The 21,311-nt window shown below is 54.3% G+C and overlaps 5 protein-coding genes across 16 annotated transcripts; 3 read left to right on the forward strand and 2 right to left on the reverse strand.

The window, feature by feature from the left end:
* Positions 1–1,497: 1,497 nt before the first annotated feature.
* FOXR1 (forkhead box R1) lies at positions 1,498–4,749 on the forward strand. Of its 4 annotated transcripts, XM_088138862.1 has the most exons (6): positions 1,510–1,904; positions 2,097–2,174; positions 2,377–2,561; positions 2,985–3,217; positions 3,497–3,729; positions 3,966–4,738. In XM_088138862.1, exons 1-6 carry the CDS (start codon positions 1,655–1,657, stop codon positions 3,992–3,994), a joined length of 1,008 nt encoding a protein of 335 aa, XP_087994988.1. In that variant the 5' UTR covers positions 1,510–1,654; the 3' UTR covers positions 3,995–4,738. The 4 variants fall into 4 exon arrangements, with proteins under 4 accessions (XP_087994987.1, XP_087994989.1, XP_087994985.1 ...); XM_088138861.1 differs by having other exon boundaries at positions 1,498–2,174; positions 3,572–3,729; positions 3,966–4,625; XM_088138859.1 differs by having other exon boundaries at positions 1,507–2,174; positions 3,966–4,749.
* Positions 4,750–4,755: 6 nt separating this feature from the next.
* CENATAC (centrosomal AT-AC splicing factor) lies at positions 4,756–9,164 on the forward strand. 2 transcript variants are annotated; one of them, XM_088138856.1, is made up of 11 exons: positions 4,756–4,929; positions 5,066–5,232; positions 5,329–5,427; positions 5,904–5,970; positions 6,063–6,125; positions 6,944–7,008; positions 7,147–7,297; positions 7,565–7,595; positions 7,942–8,025; positions 8,124–8,237; positions 8,758–9,164. In XM_088138856.1, the coding sequence occupies exons 1-11, from the start codon at positions 4,798–4,800 to the stop codon at positions 9,027–9,029; spliced, it is 1,245 nt and encodes a 414-aa protein (XP_087994982.1). In that variant the 5' UTR covers positions 4,756–4,797; the 3' UTR covers positions 9,030–9,164. The 2 variants fall into 2 exon arrangements, with proteins under 2 accessions (XP_087994982.1, XP_087994983.1); XM_088138857.1 differs by having other exon boundaries at positions 4,758–4,929; positions 8,124–8,256; positions 8,758–8,976.
* A 234-nt stretch (positions 9,165–9,398) lies between these two features.
* On the reverse strand, positions 9,399–10,394 carry RPS25 (ribosomal protein S25). 2 transcript variants are annotated; one of them, XM_088138870.1, is made up of 5 exons: positions 10,191–10,394; positions 10,001–10,096; positions 9,740–9,923; positions 9,563–9,661; positions 9,399–9,461 (listed from the first exon to the last, which is right to left on the reverse strand). In XM_088138870.1, the coding sequence occupies exons 1-4, from the start codon at positions 10,392–10,394 to the stop codon at positions 9,567–9,569; spliced, it is 579 nt and encodes a 192-aa protein (XP_087994996.1). In that variant the 3' UTR covers positions 9,399–9,461; positions 9,563–9,566. The 2 variants fall into 2 exon arrangements, with proteins under 2 accessions (XP_087994996.1, XP_087994995.1); XM_088138869.1 differs by having other exon boundaries at positions 9,399–9,661.
* Positions 10,348–11,771, forward strand: TRAPPC4 (trafficking protein particle complex subunit 4). The gene is made up of 5 exons (XM_088138868.1): positions 10,348–10,522; positions 10,613–10,787; positions 10,883–10,986; positions 11,087–11,213; positions 11,635–11,771. The coding sequence occupies exons 1-5, from the start codon at positions 10,348–10,350 to the stop codon at positions 11,711–11,713; spliced, it is 660 nt and encodes a 219-aa protein (XP_087994994.1). The 3' UTR covers positions 11,714–11,771.
* On the reverse strand, positions 11,577–21,282 carry SLC37A4 (solute carrier family 37 member 4). Of its 7 annotated transcripts, XM_088138852.1 has the most exons (11): positions 20,920–21,170; positions 19,940–20,056; positions 17,677–18,427; positions 16,749–16,981; positions 15,469–15,712; positions 14,870–15,028; positions 14,519–14,604; positions 14,237–14,350; positions 13,463–13,528; positions 13,036–13,174; positions 11,577–12,960 (listed from the first exon to the last, which is right to left on the reverse strand). In XM_088138852.1, exons 3-11 carry the CDS (start codon positions 17,822–17,824, stop codon positions 12,794–12,796), a joined length of 1,356 nt encoding a protein of 451 aa, XP_087994978.1. In that variant the 5' UTR covers positions 17,825–18,427; positions 19,940–20,056; positions 20,920–21,170; the 3' UTR covers positions 11,577–12,793. The 7 variants fall into 7 exon arrangements, with proteins under 7 accessions (XP_087994978.1, XP_087994980.1, XP_087994979.1 ...); XM_088138854.1 differs by lacking the exons at positions 19,940–20,056; positions 20,920–21,170 and adding an exon at positions 21,177–21,282; XM_088138853.1 differs by lacking the exon at positions 19,940–20,056.
* Positions 21,283–21,311: the final 29 nt, after the last annotated feature.

Genomic DNA, 21,311 nt, shown 5'->3' on the forward strand with positions numbered 1-21,311 from the left:
TTTCTCTCACTAGTGGGAGGCCTGAAGTGATCTCCTGCCCACTGAGGTGTGTGTGTGTGTGGATCTAGTACCTGTGTGAACATGGCTGCATCTGTACAACGTACTCATCTTGGATAGGCTTGGTGTGAATCGATCTAGAAAATAGGTTAGTTCAACAACATGTACCGGTCCTTGTTTTGAATGGCCACCCTGTGGGGCAAAAGAACCCACGTGTGCCAATAGTGGTACTTTGGAGCTGGTGTTGGCGTTTGCACTGTGGTCACAAGTGCCCTAGGAGGGGAAGGGGTGGACAACGCACTTCAGCTCGCTGGGGTGCTTCTAGGCCAGGCTGGGTTGTGCAAAATGCCCTTCCTTGCCCCCGTTCTCACCTGTGTGTGATTAGGTAACAAGCCTGTTTCCTGATTGAGGGGTTCTTTGCCCTGGGCCATGTGCAGGTGCCAGGGTGCTATGCCCTGGGCACACACTTAATCCAATGCCAGCCACCCTCGCTTCCCTACAACTTTCGAGCACAGAGAGAGGCCTGGGAACAAACAGGACTGCCTTTCACTTTGGTGGATAAACTTGGGTGAGCCATCTTGATGGAACCTGCCTTACGTTGGCCTGACAAAGATGTCAAAGCCAGACCTTCTCTTGCCAGGGAGAGGGTGGAAGGTGAGGGGCTGAGCCAGGTGTTAAAAGGGGGTTGGAAGTGGAGATAAGATCTGAAGTTGGCCCTGGAGCTGACAATTCAAAACTTGGTAGAAGGAGGTAGGTGCAAAAAAAAGAAAAAGAAAAAGCGTGTTCCAGGAATTTGAGAGGACTGCATAAGACCATCTCCTGCACAGCGTTAATGTGTTTTGCTCATCTGGCACAGAAAAGCAGCTCGCTGCAGCTGTGTATCTCTCACGCACCAGGCGCAATTGCCCCATGTTTTTGTTGCTCCCAGAGCACCACGGAGCAGTTGTCCCCATTCCTCTTGGGTGTACTGGGGAGAGGCTGCTTTGCAGGATCAGGGGCAGCCCAGTCCAGCCCTCTGTTACCTGCACCTGAAGGTTGCGGCCTGTCAGCGTGCAATCCGTCCCTGCCTGCTCCCAGTGCTGAACCTTTGACTTGTCCAGGAGTTCTGACTCTTCCTCCACAGGGGGCTACTGCTACTAGGTGACCCATCAGGGCAGGTGACTTTCCTGCTACCAGCTGGGATCAGCTGGGGCTGGCCAGAGTGTTTGGGGTTGCCCAGGCCCCCCCTTCCTTGGCTGGCAAGGGAGTCCCAGCACTGGCTCCAGACAGGCCCATTGGTGATCCTTGCCTCAAGCTGGTTCTGGGGTGCACAAGCCTGTCCCATCGCACATGCCTGGGGCTAATGGGCAGAAATCTGAGCTTTAATGGGAGAAACACCTACATTTTGTTCCCAGGGCACATTTACTCAAGATTAACAACCATGGTTTACTGAATTAACTCAAGTTTCCAAGCTTATGCAATGTATGAAACCGTGACCAAGCGCAGAGCCTGGGTTCGCACAATACCTCGGCTAAACTGAGGTTATCTCAGTTGTGGCCAAGTGGGTTGGGCAAAGACCGAAAGAGGCGTGGGGAACTGGCAGGAGCCGTTCCGACTCTCTCGCCCGCCCGTCGACTGCGCCCCTTCCTACCGCTCCCACAAACCAGGAGTCGGGAATATGAAGCAATATCGGCGCGGCCACCCGAGCCGGCGGGGTGGGGGAGCGCTTAAAGGGACGGAGCGCGCCAGGACAGCCCCGCCCGCCCGGAAAAAGCCTCGACCCGCGCAGATTGCGCGCGGTGGCCGGATGGACTTGCGCCTGCAGAAACCGGCCTTCTGGGCCCGGCTCCACTTGCGGAGCGGCCTGCAGAGCTGGGACCTGCCTCGAGAGCTGGCCCTGGACGCCACCTGTGACCAGCTGCCCCCAGGTGAGGCGGCCTGCCTACTGAAGCCGCCCCGGCCACTGACCCGCGCCTTTCCGAGGCGCGGGTCTGGCCTGGGGTCGCCTTCGGCCCGGCTGCCCCCTTTGATGAGCCTCCGTCGCGGAAAGGGGAGGGGAAGGACGGGACTCGGCTCACGCTGCTCGGAGCCCAGCCGCCTAACCGCCTCTCTGCCCCCAGTTGCTGAGGAGGCCCTCCCGGCGGTGCAGCTCGATCAGGCGGCCGAGGCCCCACGCTCTTCCTCCTTGGGGACTTGCGGTAAGCAAGGAGCGGCCAAGCCGCGGATGGGCTCGCCTGGGGTCCCCGGGCCTCGCTCAGGTAGCCCCCGGAATAAAGCGGCGAGGCAGGGGAGCCCCCTTGTCCCCCGGGTTACCGCGGATGCCCAGCCTGCTTACGGGGGAGGCGGCGGCGGCGGCGGCCCTTGCTGAGGGATGCCTGCGGCGCGCTTCTTCCCCCGCAGAGACGGCCGGGCAGCCGCACCTGTGGATGTGGGTGGACCCCAACCTCGTCTGCCCTATCCCTGGACATGCCGCGGGGCTGCCGCCGGGGCCTTGTCCACGTGCTGGTCCAGAGGCTCCCTCCTGCCGCCCAGCCCGCTTCGGAGAGGACCTGTTCGCCGTGCCGAAGGCCAGCAGGGGAGAAGAGGTGTCGGGGCGGGGCGCGTTAGCCTTGGGAACTGCGCGTGGCCTTGCGCGCCCTGCTAAAGGGGGCGTGGCGCTTCGGAGGACGCGGGGGCGGGGTGGGATCTTCCCGCTTGCAGGGCGGGGCTTGGAATCTTTAGGCGGGGGGGGGCGACTCAGAGGTTTTCCAGCTTTGCAGAGCTTCTTTCGTTGTGGACCCCTGCAGATTGTCAATCAGTTTGAAAACCGGACATCCCCTTTCCCTCGCCATAAAGTGTCGCTGAAACACAGAAATGGGAAGAAGCGAGACTGAGGGGCACACCCAGCCCCTCCCCATAGGCTGTCCTATGGTACCCAGCCCCATAGCCCCCAAGGTCGCTTCCTCTTTCTGCTGGCCCCTCTCCTCCCCTTCCTTCCCATTGGCTCGAATGTGCCCGTCTTTTGCCAGGATGCTGGGAATGTCACTGAAGCCAAACCCATAATGCTTCCGAAAGAGGACTCCCAGAGCTCCCCCCAGGCATGCCGGAACGTAAAGGTGTTCCGGTCCCGCAGCAGGAAGTTGAAGCGGGCCCAGGGGGGCTGGCCTCGCCCACCTCTCAATTACTGTATCCTGATTAGCCTTGCCCTGAGCAGCAGCGTGGACAGCAGCCTGACTGTGCAGGAGATCTACAAGTTCACCAGGTACAGCTCTCACAGCAGAGAGGTGCTCGGGCAAAACAGCAGAGTGCCGGGAGGGGGACCCTAACCCGAACCCCTCCTCGCCCTCTGTGCTCTTGGTACCCTTGTGGCTGAGGGCTTCCTGCTCCCCCAGGGGTGAGTATTCTAGTTTGGCACAGTTGTGGATGACCCGGTGGGGGCACGGTGAGCCGTTCTGCAGGGATGGGTGTGGGCACCTAACCTGGTCCTGGGGGGGCATGCTTCCTGGGCTGCTGGCACTCTGCCCCTTTGCCCTCTCGACAGGCACCATTTCCCCTTCTTCCGCACGGCTCCAGAGGGCTGGAAAAACACTGTCCGGCACAACCTCTGCTTCAGCAGCAGTTTTGAGAAGACGACAGACTTCGTGTGCCTTGAAGGGAACCGCAAGTCCCGACTGTGGAAGTTAACCACGGAGGGCCGGCGGAAGTTTCAGGAGGAGGCCCAGGCGCTGCCAGAGGATATGATGGGCTTGGTGCACCAGAGCATGGACAAGCCAGGTGAGTAGAAGCCCTTCCCTCAAATCGGAGGTGGGCCATTTGGGTCGTGGGGGGGCTGCCCAGAGGCAGGATTGGTTGAGGAAGAAATTGGATCCAACCTCCTGGTGACTTCGGCGGTAAGCAGCTTGAACCACCTGGCAGTCCAGGATTCTGGCAGGGCTGCCTGATCCCCCTGAAAGGGGCGGGGGGGTTGGCAGACCCGGTGAACCAACAGCCTTGTCTCCTCCCTTCCCCAGAATTAATGAGATCTCTGTTTGGCCTCTGATCCTTGGTGTGGAAGTGTGGCAGAGCTGGGCATTTGATGGAGCTCCCAAGGAGGATTTGACTTCTGCCCTCTGGAGGCTCATGCTTCCTCCAAGGGAAGAGGATGAATTTTCCAGGTGGGGGCCTTTGGAGCCCTGCGAGTCCTGCCTCCTTGGTCCTTGGCCGAGAATGCGCTGAGCAGCAGGAGGGCTGCTTTGGGGCAGGGACGGAGCTCCTTCCTCCCCTGGAGGTCGCTGTTGGCCGGCCTTTTCCCTGAAAGAATGGGGGAGAGGGGGTCCTCCCTCGTTTCAGTGCTACGATTTCTGTTTGAAGCAATAAAGGTAGCTTTATTTATTGGGCTCCCCCAGTGCCTGCTTTTCCATTCCTGAACCTGGAGAAGAATCCTGGTGCTCCAATAAATGGATTAAAAGAGAGCAACATTGTGTAGTTTTTTTGTTGAATTTATTGTTTTTTTAAATTTTTGCCTCTCCTTGCTGGGATTGTAGAAACTACTGAGGCATAATTCTGCTGCCCTGACAGGAACGCTTTGAGGCGTCTTGGTGGGACGCCAAGCCCCTCCGCGACAGCCCCTCCGCGCTGCCCCAAGAACCCTAAGACCCATCGGCCACAGCCAACGTCCTCCCAACTTCCGGGGAGCGTATCGGGCGGGCCCGTTACCCCTGCCGCAGCGGCTCCGCTCCGGGCAACCGGAACCTGATTAGGCAGCGCAGCGCCGGGACCGGGCGGGCAGGCGGGGCGCCCCCGGCCCCTCCCCGGCGCGCGCGTGCGGGGGTGCTGACGTCAGCGCCGGGCGCGCGCCGCAAGATGGCGGGGGAGACAGCGGTCTTCCGCTGCCAGCTGTGCCGCCGCAGCGCTTTCGCTGGCCGCCGAGGCCACCTGTACAGCGCGGGGCACCAGCGGCGGCTGCGCGCGGCCCTGGCCCGGCTGGGCGAGAAGGTGCGCGGGCGGCTTGGCCGGGGCGCGGGGCGGCGCGGGGCGGCGCGGCGGCGAGGCTGACCGCTCCCGCCCCCCTTCCCTTCCCTTCCCTTCCCTTCCCCTCCCCTCCCCTCCCCTCCCCTCCCCTCCGTGGCAGGTGGCGGCGGCGCGGGCGGCGGCGCGGCGGGCCGTGGTGCTGCCCTTCCAGGCCGGTGAGCACGAGCGGCGCGTGTGGTGCCTGTGCTGCGCGCGGGAGGTCCGGCGTCACCTGAGCCGCGGCGCGCGGACGGTGCTGCACGGCGGCTTCCTGCAGCACCTGGCCAGGTGAGTCCGCGGGCGGGGCGGGGCGGGGCGGGGCGGGGCTGCCGCGCCGCGCCGCGCCTCCAGGCGGCCTCAGCGACGCGCCCCCGCTTCCCCCAGCCCGGAGCACAGGAGAGCAGTGGCCGCGTTCTGGTGGAAGAACAGAGCCGATCCCAAGCTGAAGCCCGACTTCCTGCTGTCCTCGGCCGAGTACCAGCGGTGAGTAGCCCCTGCTGGCCAGCGGTCTGCTCTCGGCCCCCCGGGTCGTCTGCGTGCAAGATGGGGTGGGTGGGGTGCGCCTTGCTGGCCTGACCCGACCCGACCCGACCCGACCCGACCCGACCCGGAGAACTCAGAGCAGGGCCTTCCAGCGCTGGCCGCAGGAGCAGCTGTCTGGGCCTTCCGCGTGGGAGCCTGTAAACGAAGGCACAGGCTTTGGGGGCTGCGGTCCATGTTCAGAACACCACCTGGGTGGGGCAAGTCAAAAGCAAGCTCCCTGTGGTTCTTAAGAATCCTTTTCCCCCCATCACACCAAACCCATTCTTAAAAAATGTGTTACTGGAAGTGTGCGGTAACTGAGAGGCTGTGCCCAGTCTCGGGGGAGCACTGGCTGTGCCCCATGCCAGGAACGGTTAGCAGCCTCCAGTATCGATGGCCTCTGCTGCCCAGAGTGATAGGCTGCGTTGTGTTTCCAGCTTCCAGGAGTCCCTCTCCAAAGCCCTGGATGCTTATGAAGCAAAGGAAGACGCAGCCATTCAGAAGGTAAGACTCTGTGGGTATTGGGGTTCAGGGGGGTGATGGGGGCTGACTTCTGCTTTGAGTTCCTCTTTGTACTCCATCTGCCTTAATTACAGGCTGCAGCGCACATCCGAGAAGTGGAGCAGAAGAGACAAGAGATGGTTCGGGCCATCTTAGAGGTTTGTGTGCCCAAGTTCAAAGCGGGCAGTATCCATCATGGTGTTCACGGTGGTTTCTGTAGAACTGTCATGCTCAGGCTGCCCATCTTCGCCCACCCCCACCTCATTTAAACTCAGAGCCATCTGCCAACTTGAACTGGTAATTCCCCTTCCCCATGAATGCATGAGGAAAGTATGGGCAGAGAATAGCAGGCATTACAAGTGCAGTGAGTGTTTTCTCTCATCCCAGGCCTGCTCCTGCAAATAGACACCATCCCAGGGATTAGGGCTTTACTTGGCTTTTTAAGTTCAGTTTAAAACACCTTGTGAAGCGAGTGGGAGAGGATCCTGCTGGGTATCAATTGGGGTTCACTGAGGTCTGCGGGGACTGTGATGCCTATTCCTGGCATAAGACCTTTCTCCTCTGTTGCTTACAGACTTTTTGCATTTCTTTGGCATGGTCTTCCCTGCTGAGCCCCTTTCTTCCCCCCCTCTGGATAGGGGAAAATGTTTGAGCTTCCGGGTATTATTAGTGCTCTGGCATATGTGTTATTTTGAATGTCATTTAATTGTATTATCAACAACTTTTTACATTTTTCTTTGGAGAAATACTCTTGGCTAGGGGTATTTCCTTTGCTGGCAATAAAACATCAACGTCTCCTTGTCACATCCTGACCCATGTTCCAAAAGGATTGAATTGTGGTCTCTGTTGCAAGATGGCATCTGTGCCTGAATCCATTCCATCTTAACACCCCCGATTACATTTCAAGGGATCTCCTACATTGCAAAATGCATTGTTGTCTCTTGAAACAAGTGTTTTTTTCCTGAATTAAACTCAGCCACAGAGAGCAAGCACGCTAGGTGATGGAACCACCGCTGTCAACACCTTTGCAGGGAATTTAAGGTAGGAGTTACACTAATCAGAGGCCTTCTTGCTTCTGTACCCCTGTGCTATTCCTGGCGATATTGTCTTCACGTTACCTTGATGTTAAATTGTAACGAAGCCTTTTTTGCTTGTGCTGACACATTTTCTATGTTGTAGTGATTCTCCTTTTGCTATGGAAGAGCAGGAGCAGCCTGGGCCAAGCAGGAGCACCACCTTTCTTAGAGAGGAGCCTACCTGTGCCAGCCGAACAGCACCTGAGCTACACTACCTGGAAACAGGGCAGCCCTTAACTTTCATTGGCCATCAGGTACTCAGTTAGGAATTCTGTTGCCTCTCTTCCCCAGCAGCAGCAATGACATCCGAGCGGTGAGTTTCTGCCCTGGTTGCGGTCCAGCCTGAAATCCAGTCTCTTTATCTTACGCTCTGCTTCCCGTGACTTGCGAAGGGGGGGGATGTTGCCCGCTGCTATCTGCTGGACTGGGCAGCCAATCCTGTTTGCAACTTTGCCTGTGTCGTTTCTCAACTCCCCAACCCCCTACTAACTTGGGGTTTTCCTTCATTGTTTCAAACACAGGAAACAGGAGGGGAGGGCAACATTCACACAGGTAGGTTTGTGAAGATACGAGTCAGCTTTCTGAAATGCCTGCTCTGAACTAGGCTTTGCCCTTTATGGACATACGGTTTGCAAGGGGAAAGAATCTTTATGTTCAAACGATGCAGTGAATCGTAAATTTACCAACTACGTTTTAGTCTAATGTGGTTAACCATGAATTGCATGTCGCATGGTTGCACATGGCTGTGTGGCAGATGCAGCTGAATCCTCAAGCATGTCCTAAGGACCTGTTCTTATATTGTCTGGCTTTGTACTGTTTTGATAATGGTCAATTTAACTTGGGCATATGAAGAGAAACATATGGGGCTTTCCTGACCTGTCCACCTTTCCATCTTGAGGAGCAAAACCCCCCTGGCTGATGAGTGAAGAGGAGGAAGGTGAAAGGCAGATTGGACCCTCATATGAAGAATTTCTTAAGGAAAGTGAGTATGCAAAGGTTTGGCCATGTGGTGGTCAGTGGGGAGAATTGAGCAAAGAACGACTTGTGGCTCAACCTTTTGTTCTTCTGCCCTGTTTAAAGAACAGAAACAGAAGCTGAAAAAGCTCCCTCCCAACCGCGTTGGGGCCAACTTTGACCACTCCTCCCAGACAGGAGACAGCTGGCTTCCCTCCTTTGGCCGCGTCTGGAATCACGGTAGAAGGTGGCAATCCAGGTAAAGACGTGCCTCCCTCTGGGAAGGCCAGAGGCGCCAACCGCTGTAGCAGAGACATGCTGCTAATGTGCCTTAGAGAGAGACATTTGTCTCTCTCCTGGGGAGCGTTTCACAGGGCTAGAGGCAGCAGTCTTGTGGGGGAGGGGGTCTGGAATCTCCACCCATCCTTCCCATTTACTAAGATTCTGAATGAAGCTGATAGGATCTATAATTGATGCTGTCAAGATTTGTTGCTTAGGCTAATTTACGTATGTGCTCATTCCATCCATTCCACTATGGTGATATAACTGATAGTGAAATTAACCATCAGAACCTTCTCTGTGGCTTCCTAAATCTAGCAGTTGCCAATACCAACACCAACATATGGCAGGCAGGGGCCACTTGTGGTGCCAGGGCCCTCCGTTGCTGAAGAGCTGGAGGAACCCAGCCTCTCAAGGTACCTATCCTTGATTTAAGAGAACCAACTGTTTCAACTTGCTGTTTTTGCACCGCTCTTCCTAGACATCAGTTCAAAGCTGAATCCGGAAATAAGCAGCCCGGCCCTAAGAGGAAAAGGCCTCAAACCAACTGAAAGGCCTGCATCTCCAAGAGAGCTTGGCAAAATTCACAGCACATTGACCGAAAGAGAGAGCAGAGACCTCAGAGCAACTCCCTGCGGAAGTCCAGCTGTTGCTGTGAAAGGAAGGCTTTGTGGTAGCTGTGATGAAACAGAGCTTTGCAACTTGGTGTACAGCATCTTTATGTCTCTTGTTAAGGATGTGGGATTGTATTAAAAGTACACATTGTTTTGCTAAAAACTACAGTTGCCAATAAATGTACCGCTACTACAAAACATTAACGACGAAGTATATTTGTGTAAGATTCACAAAGCAAACATGAGACTGCAGAAGGCACAGCAGTAAAAGTTAGGAGCTTATCTATGGCTTTCTGCCTATCCCTTGCTTATTGAAGTTGCTTCAAGCTTGCTTAGAAAGAAAGACGAGCTCACATACTTGCACCGCCCACACCATCAGTGTTACATACCCACCAGTGTTACATACCCAAATTCTGCACAAATCCTGACTACTACAAAAACAGTAAAGCCATTTTACCCACTTAAAGCTTGCTTAACTATGGGCACTCGCTCACATCACTACAAAGCCTTAAAGAGTTTAATCACTTTATTTTTGTAAGCGTACAAGGAACTCCGAAAGCCATTTGAGAATCTGCGAAGCAAACCAGAGAAGAAGTCAGGTCCCTGCGACGCCGGGCGGGCGGGCGGGCGGGCGGAACTCCCTTGGGCCGCGCGGCGCCCCCTCGGGCTCACCTCTTCAGGCGTCCTCCCCCGCGGCGGGGGCGTCCCCTCCCTTCGTGTTGCGCGTGTAGATGACCTGGGCCCGGTGCTTGGAGACCAGCTTAATCAAACCTGCCGGGAGAACCGCGAGGATTAGCAAGCGCGCGCTTTCCGGCGCCCGGCCCCGCGCGGCGGCGGCGCGCATCCCACCTTTGCCGAGGAGCTCCTGCAGCGCGGCCCGCGCGAGGGAGCCGCGGATCTTCAGCCGCTCCGAGACCACGGCGGGCGTGATGAGCTTGTAGTTCGGAACCTCCTTGCAGAGCTTGTCGTACGTGGCCTTGTCGAAGAGGACGAGGTTGTTCAGCTTGTCGCGCACCTTCCCCTTGGACCACTTCTGCTCGGGGAGAGAAGCCCGTGAGCGGCGCCGCGGCCCGCGCCCCCCGCCCGCCCCCGCACCGCCCGCCCGCCCACCTTCTTCTTGGCTTTGCCGCCGGACTTGTTGACGGGGTCCTTGTCCTTCTTGGCGGACTTGCCCGCGTCCTTCTTCTTCTTGTCGTCTTTGGGCGGCTGCGAGGAAGGCGAGAGTGGGGTCAGCAGGCGGCCCACCCCCGGCCCGCCCGCGCCCCCCGGCCTGGCCCGCCCCGGCCCGGGGCCTACCCACCATGGCGCGGCTGGCGGCGCAGCGTGCTCCTCCCTGGCGGCTTCCGGCTAGAAAGGAAGGCGGCCGTGCGCGCGGGCCAGGAAACCCCGCGGCCGACGCGCTTCCGGCCGGCCCCGGAAGAGGCGTGGCGCGCCCGCCCCGGCCTACGGCAGCCGCGATGGCCATCTTCAGCGTGTTCGTGGTGAACAAGGCCGGCGGGCTCATTTACCAGCTGGACCACTACGCGCCGCGGGCCGAGGCCGAGAAGACCTTCAGCTTCCCGCTGGACCTGGTGCTGCGCGCGCACGACGAGCGCGTGCTCGTGGCGTTCGGGCAGCGCGACGGCATCCGCGGTGAGCGGGGGCGGGGGGCGCGGGGCGCGGGGCGCGGGGCGAGCGCGGGGAGGCCGCCGCCGCCGCCTCGCTGAGCCGCGCTCCCCGCAGTGGGCCACGCCGTGCTGGCCATCAACGGCCACGAGGTCAACGGGCGCCTGACCGCCGACGGGAGGGACGTGCAGGAGTTCCTGGGCAACGCGGCCAACTACCCGGTGGCCATCCGCTTCGGCCGCCCGCGGCTCTCCTCCAACGAGAAGCTCATGCTGGCCTCCATGTTCCACTCGTGAGTCGGGGGCGGCGGGCGGGCGGGCGGCGGGCATCCCCCGGGCATCGCCCCTCCGGGCATCGCCCCCCGGCATCTCTCTGCTTGTCGCGCAGGCTGTTCGCGATCGGCTCGCAGCTCTCCCCCGAGCAGGGCAGCTCCGGCATCGAGGTGCTGGAGACCGACACCTTCAAGCTGCACTGCTTCCAGACCTTGACAGGTAGCGGGCGGCGGGCCGGGCCGGGCCGGGCCGGGCCGGGGAGGGCGGCGGCGGGCGGCGGCCGCTCAGCCCCACCTCCGCTCCGCTCCGCTCCTCTCAGGGATCAAGTTCGTGGTGCTCGCGGACCCCCGGCAGTCCGGAATCGACTCCCTTCTGCGCAAGATTTACGAGATATATTCGGACTTTGCCCTGAAAAATCCCTTCTACTCTCTGGAGATGCCCATCAGGTAGGACAGAAGCGCCTCCTCCTCAACACCGCGAGAGCCCCCTCGCCCCCTCTGAGCAGCGGACGCACGCACGAAGGCCATCCCAGGAAGCCTGTTTCGGGGCGCCTAGATGCCCTGCCGGCTCGCTTTCCTCCCTAGGGGTTTCTGCAAATTCAGTGGCGTTATAGAAACGTTGTGCTTTTCTTTCTAGCTTCTTTGTACCACATTTCTGCCGTAGGGCGTAACGTATCCTGTTAACATACGTGAGTTCGGCAAGTCACAGTGAATAAGGAAGCTTCTTCGGGCACAGCGAAGTCTCCCGTTCTATACTGTAGCACGCTCTAATAATAAATATGCAGGGGACGAGAATGAAAAACGTGGAGGTAGGAGTAAGGATGGCCTTTTATTCTAACTGCGCTTCTCTTACATGCTGATATTTCAGGTGTGAGCTCTTCGATCAAAACTTGAAGCTTGCGCTGGAGGTAGCAGAGAAAGCAGGCCCTTTCGTCCCAGGATTATAGGGTGAAGTTCTTCCACTTCCTTTGCCCTGCAGACTATCTGGATCTTGGGACCAGAATCTCTCCCCCGCCACCCCCTGCCGCGATGGGAGCTTGTTTGAACCTCCTCTGCTGCTGGACGTTAGAAGAAAATCTTGTTGGATGCATGTACCTGTTTAATTTATGTTTGGCACTTTGCTTCTTACATGTGGAAGTAAAATATTCTTTAAAGGAAGAAGACAGACTTTAATGTTGACCTTGGAATTAATTATTTGATATCCAACAACAAGAGTTATTATATGCCACCTGACTCCCAGCAACTGTTCAGCAGGGGAAACATGAGCTTTTACTGGACAATCTCTTATTTTTGGTGATGCATACATTCCATACAGTACTCATAACTTAGAATCTACATTGCAAGACTAAAGGCAGCTAGTTACATTTGGGGATCCTTATGGCTGCAGAATTGTTAGGAAGTCCCAACCCCCACAGCTGAATACTGTTTTTCTTCCATTAGACAAGCGAGGTCTAACACCTCAGTCTGTACTAATGCTTGTGATGTAATCAAGAATCTGATTGATCTGATGGTTACCCTTCCTCAAATTCTAGAAGTAGTTTTTAAGTCCACTTCTAACCTTATCTACTATCCACTGGAGCTAAATAGAGTAAGATTACAGCTCCCCTCTTTTCTAACTATTTACTGTTTGGCTACACCTCAGGGTAACTTGTGGGAAGTCTTAGAAGATATCACTTGAAAATTTAACGTAGCATGGCAAAGGAAATAAAGGAAGAACACATACAAAAGGGGAATGAGTGACGTGATTCTCAAAAATGAAGCTCCTGTTCTGCTGCTCTGTCCCCACTGCTCTGGGCTCCAGTGAACCCAGCAGCTGTGGCTGCCAAATGTTTGCTCATTAGTTCCAACCACTACGGGCATCCCTTAGGTTTTGAAGGATGAGAACTGGTAATAACGACCAAGTGAGATTTTGCCACCGCTTTATACAGCCCAGCAGCAAACTTCAATCTGCTTAGAGCCGCTTCCATTTTTCAAAGCATCGGCTGTGGACGTGGGAGGCTCCTTTGCAGCCGAGCCGTTGCGGTGTTTCAATCAACTTTCTTTGGCATCCGACCCATCTTAGTGCAGATGTTTCTCAGGAAGAAAAAGGCCACGGTGCTGGCTATGCAGATCAACTCCACTACCCAGAAGGCTGTTCCCCAGCTGTAGTGTTTGGCAATTGTGCTGAAAGGCAAACCAGCCAAGAAGCCTCCCACTGAAAAGAAAAAAAGATAGTTGGGTGCACTGTGTGCTTTCATCCTCATTCCATTCCAGTTACGTTTTCACATACCGTTAGCCATGAGTGCAACAATAGCATGAGAAGTGCCGCACAAGTTGGGTGGTGCACTCTCATTGGCTATGACTCCAAACAGCGCAATCGGTCCATAAGAACAAAATCCAAAGACTGCTCCTAACAGCAGGATCCACAACTACAAAAATAGAGTCAGACAAAAGGTTAGGACTACGAGCATGACATCTCTCCCTGCTCCCTGCATCTGCCACTTGGATTTCTTTTCCCCACTATCTTCTGCAAAATGGTGCCTTAGATGAAGCACGCTGATGTTTAATCTTTTCTTCAGTAAGTGGTGTTGTCTCTCAGTAATCCATTAAGTAATAAATAACAGCCACAATTTCTATAGAAATAATAAATCACGTAGTAAGTATTTAAAAACAGGGAGGGAGGGAGGGAGGGAGAGAGAGAGAGAGAAAATAAAGACCTCATGTTCTGTAAAGCCCACAAGATTAGCCAGAGGGTGGAGGAACTGATTCCAAGAGTAATTTCCCTAGAAAAAGAAAAAGGGGGAGAATGAACAAGGAGCACGAGAGAATGTTTGGAAAAGAGAAAATGCAATAGCAATCGTATGCAGAAGCAAAAATCCTTACCTGCTCTTTTCCAAAGCAAGATACTTTGCTGGCTAAAAACTTTTAATTAGTGACAGAAGACATAGCACCCCCATCATTGCTGACTGGGACATCATCATTAATATCTGAAGATTCCCCATCCTTGGAATTCTCGCCAAGCCTTTTGCACTGAAGCCAGAGGGAACTCCATGTTTTTGGGATGGTCCCATGAACTGGTCCATCGTGGCTTCAATAGATGGACTTGTAATTGCAAAAGGTCCAGAAAGCAAAGTAAATTTCACCCTGATTTCAGAACCTTAATTTCGTTCCCCTGAAAGTTGCAAAACTTTGCATTTGCTCCATTAAGATTTGTCTCTAAAAGCCGCAGTTCATTTTACTTGTGGAAATCCTCACAAAATGTGCCATTTACCTAAAGGTAAAAACATTGAAGATGCTCACAAATCTCGGCACCTCCTCCAAGCAAGTGTTAAACATGTTGAGATTGGGTGGAGGACCACAAATACCTCCTGGAGAGAAACAGCTTTGCCTTCCCTTCAGTCCAAGTAGCACCTTGATGCTATACATCAGTTGATAGGAGCTAAGTGAATTGGGTCTGCCTTGTACAACTGAGCCTCTTTTCTACGGTTTACCTTGGGCGAGCTGTTGGTTACTGTGACTCGGAAGAGGAACAATGAGGCAGCCATGCCTGCCATCATGGAGATGAGAAGGGGATGCCGGGGGTTGCCGTAGTTTGAGAGACCCACCTGCAACACACATATAGATCCGGAAGGGAAGTGTGATATCCTAGTTATCAAATGTCTGTCAGCCCATCCCACACAAAACCACCTCTGTACCAGCATCCACAGTGCCTGCATAGCGTTTTTCCGGGCCAGGGACGTTCACAGGGGCTGTCCTTTCTCCTTAAGGCTTACCCTGGCCACTGCGCGGTCTGAAAGATAGCCAGCAGCGATGCTTCCAACCAGGCCCCCAATTTCCAAGGCACTCATGTAGGAACTTCCTATAGAGCAAAGAGCATAGTAACAATTCCAAACGAGACTGCATCCTTGCAGGCAGAAAGGAGTTGCCAGACTTCCTTGCCCGTTGCACAGCCGCTCCTGGCACCTCTCCCCTCTACTCCTGGTCAGTTCTTTCCTGGGTCAAGCGAAAGACTTCCCCTCAGGTACTGTCCCACAGAGCACTGACTCTGGCTTACCAAGGCCAAACGTCAACATTTTGGACATGCTCAGCTCTTAAAACCCCAGGATAAAGGTGCTGTCTCCTACCCACGAGGGCAGACTGTCCTCTCTCCTGAATGAGAAATAGCTGTCCCCAGTCTGTGCAACATGTCTTCACACCAAACACCACCAGGTAGCCAGACGAAAGGACCCAGAGGTATGGAGAACACAGCAGCTCAGCCAAGGTGCTGTCACCCACCGACAAGTCTGCAAGAAAGAGACCATTTAGCAATCTGGCCTGAGCCACACCACTCCACCCCTGACCACTCTCCTTTGCACCTCCCCTGTATCTTGGCCCTCTGTCAGACTACACGCTTCCTCTCTGCTCCTCAAACTGAAGGAGGTTTGACTGATTTATTGATAAATTAGCCTTAAAGATTGCTCCAATCAGCATACAACTCCCCAATATGTAACTGGGATTAAAACAGTATGAATGGGAGACACATGCAGAAGAATAAAAGCAACTCCTCCTCAAGAGGGATACTTAGAGCAAACCTGCATCCCTGGCTTGAGGACACAGCCATGTTTCCACTAATTTCCAGAAGGCAGGGGGTAGAAGCGCAACCAAGAAGGCCTGCTTTCATGGCCCTGAAGATGGTAGCCTCTGATCAAGGGGACATGTCTCACCACTGACCCCACACACTCACCTTTTTTCCCTTTCTTGGGTCCAGACTCAAGGCTGGGCAGTCCCACATCTGAAGGCTCATTCTTAATCAGGAACAGACACACCAAGGAGGCAATCACACACACAGAGCCAGAGAGGGCCAGGGTGGTGCGCCAGTCATAGCTCAGCGCCATCAGAGCTGCCACAATGGGCCCAAGCCCTCCGGCCAGGTTCATGCTGGTGGAGAGGACTGCCCACCAAGTCCCAAACTGGGAGGGTTCAAACCACTATATAGAAGGGAAAGAGAGAAGACGGGTATGTTGGTGCCTATGCCAAGGGCAGGTCCTAATTTGTACACACTGACCTCCAGCACAGCCTCCAGGTTGTCACAAGTACTGATGGCTTAAAAGGGGCAGCAGGCGCTATTGCCGAGAGGCACGCTAGCTCTCCGGACAGATTTCCCTGCTCCCTAGAACAGTCCTCGGAAAAGTGAAATGAACTGAAAGCACATTTCCACACCAATTGTTTAGCATGATTTCCTCAAAGCAGTTAACAAGAATGTTTAATAAAAAAACACAGAAGGTACACTTTTTTTTTTTTTTTTTTACTGGCAGCAGACATGGGGACCTGGGCACTCCACTCTCTGTGTTTCCAAGGATCACAGATACAGATGAAGTCAAGCAACACCGCAGACACTCCAGAAAGCTTAACTCCGGGTTGTCAATGACCTCAAGTCACGCCATCTACAGATAGTACTTGCCTCTGAACGCCAGTTGTGAGGGAACCTGAGCAGGAGGAAGCAACTGGATTCAGTCTGACAGCTTCCCAAAAGCATTTGGGTGAGCAGGTTCTGGGTCAGACAGAGGTCTTCAGAGTTTTTCAAGGTGGCCAGGAGACCCTTCCTAGCCATCAAAGCCCCAGCCATCCCTGAACAAGGCTGCCTGCTCAGGGCCAAAGGATCCCAAAAATATCTGAGAGCAATGTGATATGGTTTGCAATTTATAGCTCCCACCGCCCTTGCCAATTCAATCCCCGCCTACAATAATGGCATCTCTGACTAGCAGAGGGCAGAGGCTTGGCCTCTGCCAGGGCAGTTCTTAGTCCCGCTAAAGAGCTACAAGCTCCCAGCACTAACACAAAAGTCAGCCGATGCAGCGTCCACAGCTTGCGGGTTCTGCGCAGTGAAAAGCAGAGCAAGCGGCTGCTTGCTTCAGGCTGCCTTCTGGTGGCTTCCCTGGGACAAGATTTTGGCCTGCTGCTCCCACACTAGGCTGCCCCTGCAGGAGGCTGGCTGCCAGGAGAAAAGCGGGCTCATTCACTCACCTTGCGCAGTACTTTGCCACAGGGGGGCCAGCCCAGGCCTTGAGCCAGTCCGTTGAAGAACCACAGCCCTGCAAACAGGGCAACGGTAGAACTCCATGAAAACAGCACGTTGACTAAGCCCACCAACAGGAGGCCAGAGGAGAAGAGCCAGCGGGCACTCATTTGGTCTGAAAGGATGCCGCTAACAAATTTGCTAATGGCGTAGGCTGCAGATTGGCTGCTCGTGATGAAACCTGAAGTGGACGAGAGTCCCCAAGAAACTTCAACAGCACAATCACCGTGACCCAAGAGCCTGGTCTGAAAGGGGCTTGGACAGGCAGCATTAACCTGAACTGACGAAGAGCAAGGCAACTACTACATGACTTCAGGTCTAAGGCCTGAGAATTCTGAACTGCTTCCCGACTGCAGCAGGACTGATTCTAGCAAAAGAGGAGGAAAGGCACGGATTACAGCCACTTCAGATAAGGAGAAGTGTTTCTTCCACCAAGGACGGCAATAAAACAGCACTATTGAGCTCCAGGTCTGGCTGTGGGCTCCCCATGGCCTCTGAGTGGCCACTGTGGATACCAAACACAGTTTGCTCTTGCTGCATGATTAAAGAAGCTGGAATTATTATGCCCATTCCAGTCAAGGACTGAACTCAAATCTAGCAATACAATTCCTCTTCTCTCCAAATAAAGGCCATTAAATATTGTCCAAAGAACAGCCTGTCTAAATAGTAGCTGCAGAATTGCAAAGTCTTGCTTCTTTCCAAAGAAAGTGAGAAACGACAGGTTTCCTTAGCAAAGCAACACCTGTGCCAAGCCTTAAGCTGGTTCTCAAATTTCCTCAAACACTCATGGGATGAAGCCTCTGAGCACTTCAAAGGGTTGAAAGAGAGAGAGAGAGAGAGAGAGAGAGAGAGAGAGAGAGAGAGAGAGAAACTTACCCAAGTCATCTTTGTCCAATTGTATCTCTTCCATGATTGAAGGCATCACGAAGGAGAAGGTTTTTCTGTTGAAATAGTACAAGGTGTACCCAATGTACATAGCGGTGAATATGACAAACCGGTGATAGCCATAATTCTTTCCTGCCATTGCTGTGCTGACTTGTGTTTCCAAGGATTAGAAGAAAGTGTGAAGGGAGGGAGTAGGCTGGTTCCGCTTTAAGAGTCCAAACTGCAGGCGCAGCAGAGTTGCTGACAGGTGAGAAGGAAGGCTGGCAGCAAAAGGCTCAAAACAGGGAGCCAGCAGCTGCCTGAATGCCTGTCTGTGTTTCTGCCGGGCAGGGGTTTTGCCGAGGTTCTTGCTTGACCTCAGCTGTGCTCAGGGCCACTTTCTGGAGAATTATTAACTTGAGGACCAGGCCAGACACAGAGTTCAGTATAAATCCATCCATCTACAGTGGAACACAGGAAGAGCCAGCCTGTGATAAACAGAGTTTGCGTCCGGAGTGGGAAGATTAGGGAGGCTTTTTTTTTCACTCTGACCTCTGAACTCAAACAGTGCAAGATCAAACAAAAAAGATCAATGTCTTCCTGGAAGAAGCCTGGGGCATGACAGAGGGCGGGGACTAGGCCCTGGCACTTCAGCAGCAGGCAACCTCCTGTGTCACGCACTGGCCCCCTGGCCCGCTGTTCTTCAGAGCAGCGCCTGGATCTCAGGAGGCAGCACAGAGCTGCAAAGATGTTCTTCTGCAACCTGAGAAACATACAGAACAAATGTGTCCACTGGAGAAGACAAGCTCATTATAAAAATATTTACCTACTTGGGAACAAGGCTATATTGTGTACTGGCACAGCAGGTAGATTAAAAACCAAGAATCCCTCCCCATTTCTAGATAAGAACCTAAATACAGTAATTTCACATTATAAATCTAATAGCCTATGGGCAAAACAACAAAATACCAAGACATCTGTTAAAAGTAGCAGGCGTGCCACAGAGGAGCCATAACTGTAAGAAAGTCAGAATCACAATTCAGGTTAAAGCCTGGGCAAATAAAATAATGTCCACCTGGCCTCTAAACAGTTGCAGTTCCACTGATCTCCTCAGGCTGCCCCTACAGAGAAGGCTCTCTTCACTATCTAACCTCAAAAGACAGGAGTGCTCCGAGAGAGGCCTCAAGGTTTGGTTTCACGCAGTGCAGCAGGAGGTAGGTCCCAAACTGCAAAGGTCCTTAAAGGGCATCAACAGGACTTGGAATTTTGCCGAGGGAGGGAGGGAGGGAGGGCGAGCCAGCAGAAAGACATACTCTCTTTCAAAGGAGAATAAACTTGTTCCATTGCCTCCCAACACAATCACCTTGGCTCTAAGTCTCAGTTTTGTCTGGAAGTGGGAACTACAAAAACTAACCTTCAAAACAAACTTTATTTGCCCATCAGCCTTTCACTGATACAGCTCTCTGCAAATTATTGAAGAAGCCTTAGAAGTACTAAAGGTTGTCTCCCTGTTGCCTTATTTATTTATTTATTTTATTTTATTTATTTATTTAATTTGTCCCCGCCCATCTCCCCACAATGGGGGACTCTGGGCGGGGACAAATTATACCAAATTTATACCAAAACACAAGTGTCTCTTCAGGCAACATTGCAGGTAGTCACACCACCACCCTTTTTGAACACCTGGAAAACTTCTTTCAGGTCTTTCCACCTAAATTAGCTGCATCCTTTCCAAAATTATAATCAACCCTTAGGGGTTATATGGCTGATTTCAGGAAGCTCAATCTGACAGATTCTTAAGACACTCAGTTTTGGTTTCCCATTTCTACGTTTTTTCATTCAGCAATTCTTGCCCTGAAAAGCCTTGCAGAATATTTGCTCTTGTGGCAATATTTCATTTCCCTTTAATATTAAAATCAAACAGTAAATCAGCTTCATGGAACTTGTCTTGTGATTGACCAGCATTTTTTAATTAACACTAGGAAGAGAGGCTACTTAGACAAGGTAGCTCTTCACATTTACTTTTGCAAGCTGTGAGATAACAAACTTTCTGCTCTAACCAGTTAGATAATTATCTCCCTCTTTTGCATTCTCAGGCACCCAATACTTGCTAGACGCTTAATCCTCATTAATGTGTAACTTCCCTTGCTGATGCCTAACTGAGCATCTCTGCGGGTGGAGGGGGAGAGGGGCTGCAGGGCTATAAAAGTTGCCCAACTAACACAACAAAGAGGTGAGTCTAATTCTGGAGACCATCCCCACCATTTGGGCTCACCATGGCAGATTGGGGAAAGACTCCTGGTTCTGTAATGGGGACAATTTTAATAAACATGATCATGTTTCCTGGCACCTCCTTTAAAGTTCTCCAACTCTGGTATCCATCCTGCAAATTCTGAATTAGTTGACACACAAGAATTTCAAAAAACAGAACTGCTCCAGATTCCTTGAGCCTCAGATTTCTTTCTCCACCTTTTACTTTTTTTGGTGTAAGCTTCAGTGACTTAATTTGCAAATTGGTTATTTTACTTGTGGTAATACATCTCGAATAAAGACTGGCCAGAGGCTGACATTAGCTTCCCATTAAACTCTAAGGCCAAAAAAGTAAAGAAAGTCAAGTGGAACTCGTTCATTCAAAATAATTCATTTAAACATCGTTTACGATCATGGAACGTGGTGGCACCAAGCAGCGTCCCTATGGCCGTGCGGGTGCCCCGGGTGCCGCGCTGGCAACCAGAATTAGTTTCTAGAATTATTAGCGCTGCGATGGCTACTCTGCAAACCCCAAGCTCTTTTACGGAGGTGCTGCGAGGGGGACGGACGGGCGACCCCACGCCATTTGCACCAGCTGATGGCTCCGGGTGGTCCCCGAAGGCGTCCTTGAAAACTGGCGCTCGTCCTCCTCGACCTTCGCCAACACGGGCGAGTCCGAGCGGGGCCCGGCAGGGAAGCTGCCTCAGCGTTGGAAGGCGCCCGGGCCGGAAGCGCGCGCCACGGCCGGCGCGAGGAGCCTCCCGCCGACGGGGACGGGCTGAGGCCGGCGCGCGGCAAGCACCGCGACGGCCTCCGGCGCTGGGCGAGCGAGCGCGCGCGGTCGGCGCCGGCTGTAACGCGAAGGGGCGGCACGCAGCAGGCCGGCCTCCGAGGCGTCTGGGCAGCAGAGCCGCCGCGCGCAAGCAGCGACCGACGCGGCCAGCCCGGAGCGCCCCCGAAAGACTGAAGGAGCGGCGGGGGCGGGGCAGCCCGGAGAAGGCCTACCCGGTTAGGGTTAGGGCCTCAGCCGCCCGAGAGGCTGCTCCGAACGAGGGCTCTGACCGGCCCGGGGCCCGCGGCTGAATCCGCGAGAGGGCAGCCCGAGCACGGGAGCACCCCGCCGCGCGTGCGTGCGAGCCCGGCGTGAGAGACCCCGCGCGCCGCGAAGGCCCCGGGCCCCCGCCCCGCGGCCAGGAGCTCGGCCCGTGCGAGGAGGTCGCCGGAAGCGGGGCTGCGGCCGCCCCCCGCGCGGCGCTACGCACCCGCCGGAAGACGGTCCGCTTCCTCGCCTGGCCGGGGACGCCCCCCACGGCGCCTTCCGCCGCCCGTTGGTCGGGACGGACGCCAATCCCCAGCCCTCCAATCACCGCTTCGTTCTCTCGCGCCAATCGGGGGCG

The sequence above is a fragment of the Python bivittatus genome, unplaced genomic scaffold, assembly GCF_059951505.1.
Source record: "Python bivittatus isolate LINGU-HERP-01145 unplaced genomic scaffold, Pbiv_v1 ctg000320_np1212, whole genome shotgun sequence".
Taxonomy (NCBI): Eukaryota; Metazoa; Chordata; class Lepidosauria; order Squamata; family Pythonidae; genus Python; species Python bivittatus.

Coding starts and splice junctions, on each gene's coding strand:
- FOXR1 (XM_088138859.1), top strand. CDS start 1,655: ATGAAGCAATATCGGCGCGGCCACCCGAGCCGGCGGGGTGGGGGAGCG. Junction 2,562..2,984: donor AGGCCAGCAGGGGAGAAGAG/GTGTCGGGGCGG, acceptor GTCTTTTGCCAG/GATGCTGGGAATGTCACTGA. Junction 3,730..3,965: donor CCAGAGCATGGACAAGCCAG/GTGAGTAGAAGC, acceptor TCCCTTCCCCAG/AATTAATGAGATCTCTGTTT.
- CENATAC (XM_088138856.1), top strand. CDS start 4,798: ATGGCGGGGGAGACAGCGGTCTTCCGCTGCCAGCTGTGCCGCCGCAGC. Junction 4,930..5,065: donor TGGCCCGGCTGGGCGAGAAG/GTGCGCGGGCGG, acceptor CCTCCGTGGCAG/GTGGCGGCGGCGCGGGCGGC. Junction 5,428..5,903: donor TCCTCGGCCGAGTACCAGCG/GTGAGTAGCCCC, acceptor TTGTGTTTCCAG/CTTCCAGGAGTCCCTCTCCA.
- TRAPPC4 (XM_088138868.1), top strand. CDS start 10,348: ATGGCCATCTTCAGCGTGTTCGTGGTGAACAAGGCCGGCGGGCTCATT. Junction 10,523..10,612: donor GCAGCGCGACGGCATCCGCG/GTGAGCGGGGGC, acceptor CGCTCCCCGCAG/TGGGCCACGCCGTGCTGGCC. Junction 11,214..11,634: donor TCTCTGGAGATGCCCATCAG/GTAGGACAGAAG, acceptor CTGATATTTCAG/GTGTGAGCTCTTCGATCAAA.
- RPS25 (XM_088138870.1), bottom strand. CDS start 10,394: ATGAGCCCGCCGGCCTTGTTCACCACGAACACGCTGAAGATGGCCATC. Junction 9,924..10,000: donor GCGGCAAAGCCAAGAAGAAG/GTGGGCGGGCGG, acceptor CTCCCCGAGCAG/AAGTGGTCCAAGGGGAAGGT. Junction 9,662..9,739: donor GCAGGAGCTCCTCGGCAAAG/GTGGGATGCGCG, acceptor TTCTCCCGGCAG/GTTTGATTAAGCTGGTCTCC.
- SLC37A4 (XM_088138854.1), bottom strand. CDS start 17,824: ATGGCAGGAAAGAATTATGGCTATCACCGGTTTGTCATATTCACCGCT. Junction 14,605..14,869: donor AGGACAGTCTGCCCTCGTGG/GTAGGAGACAGC, acceptor TTTGCTCTATAG/GAAGTTCCTACATGAGTGCC. Junction 14,351..14,518: donor CAGACCGCGCAGTGGCCAGG/GTAAGCCTTAAG, acceptor TGTGTGTTGCAG/GTGGGTCTCTCAAACTACGG.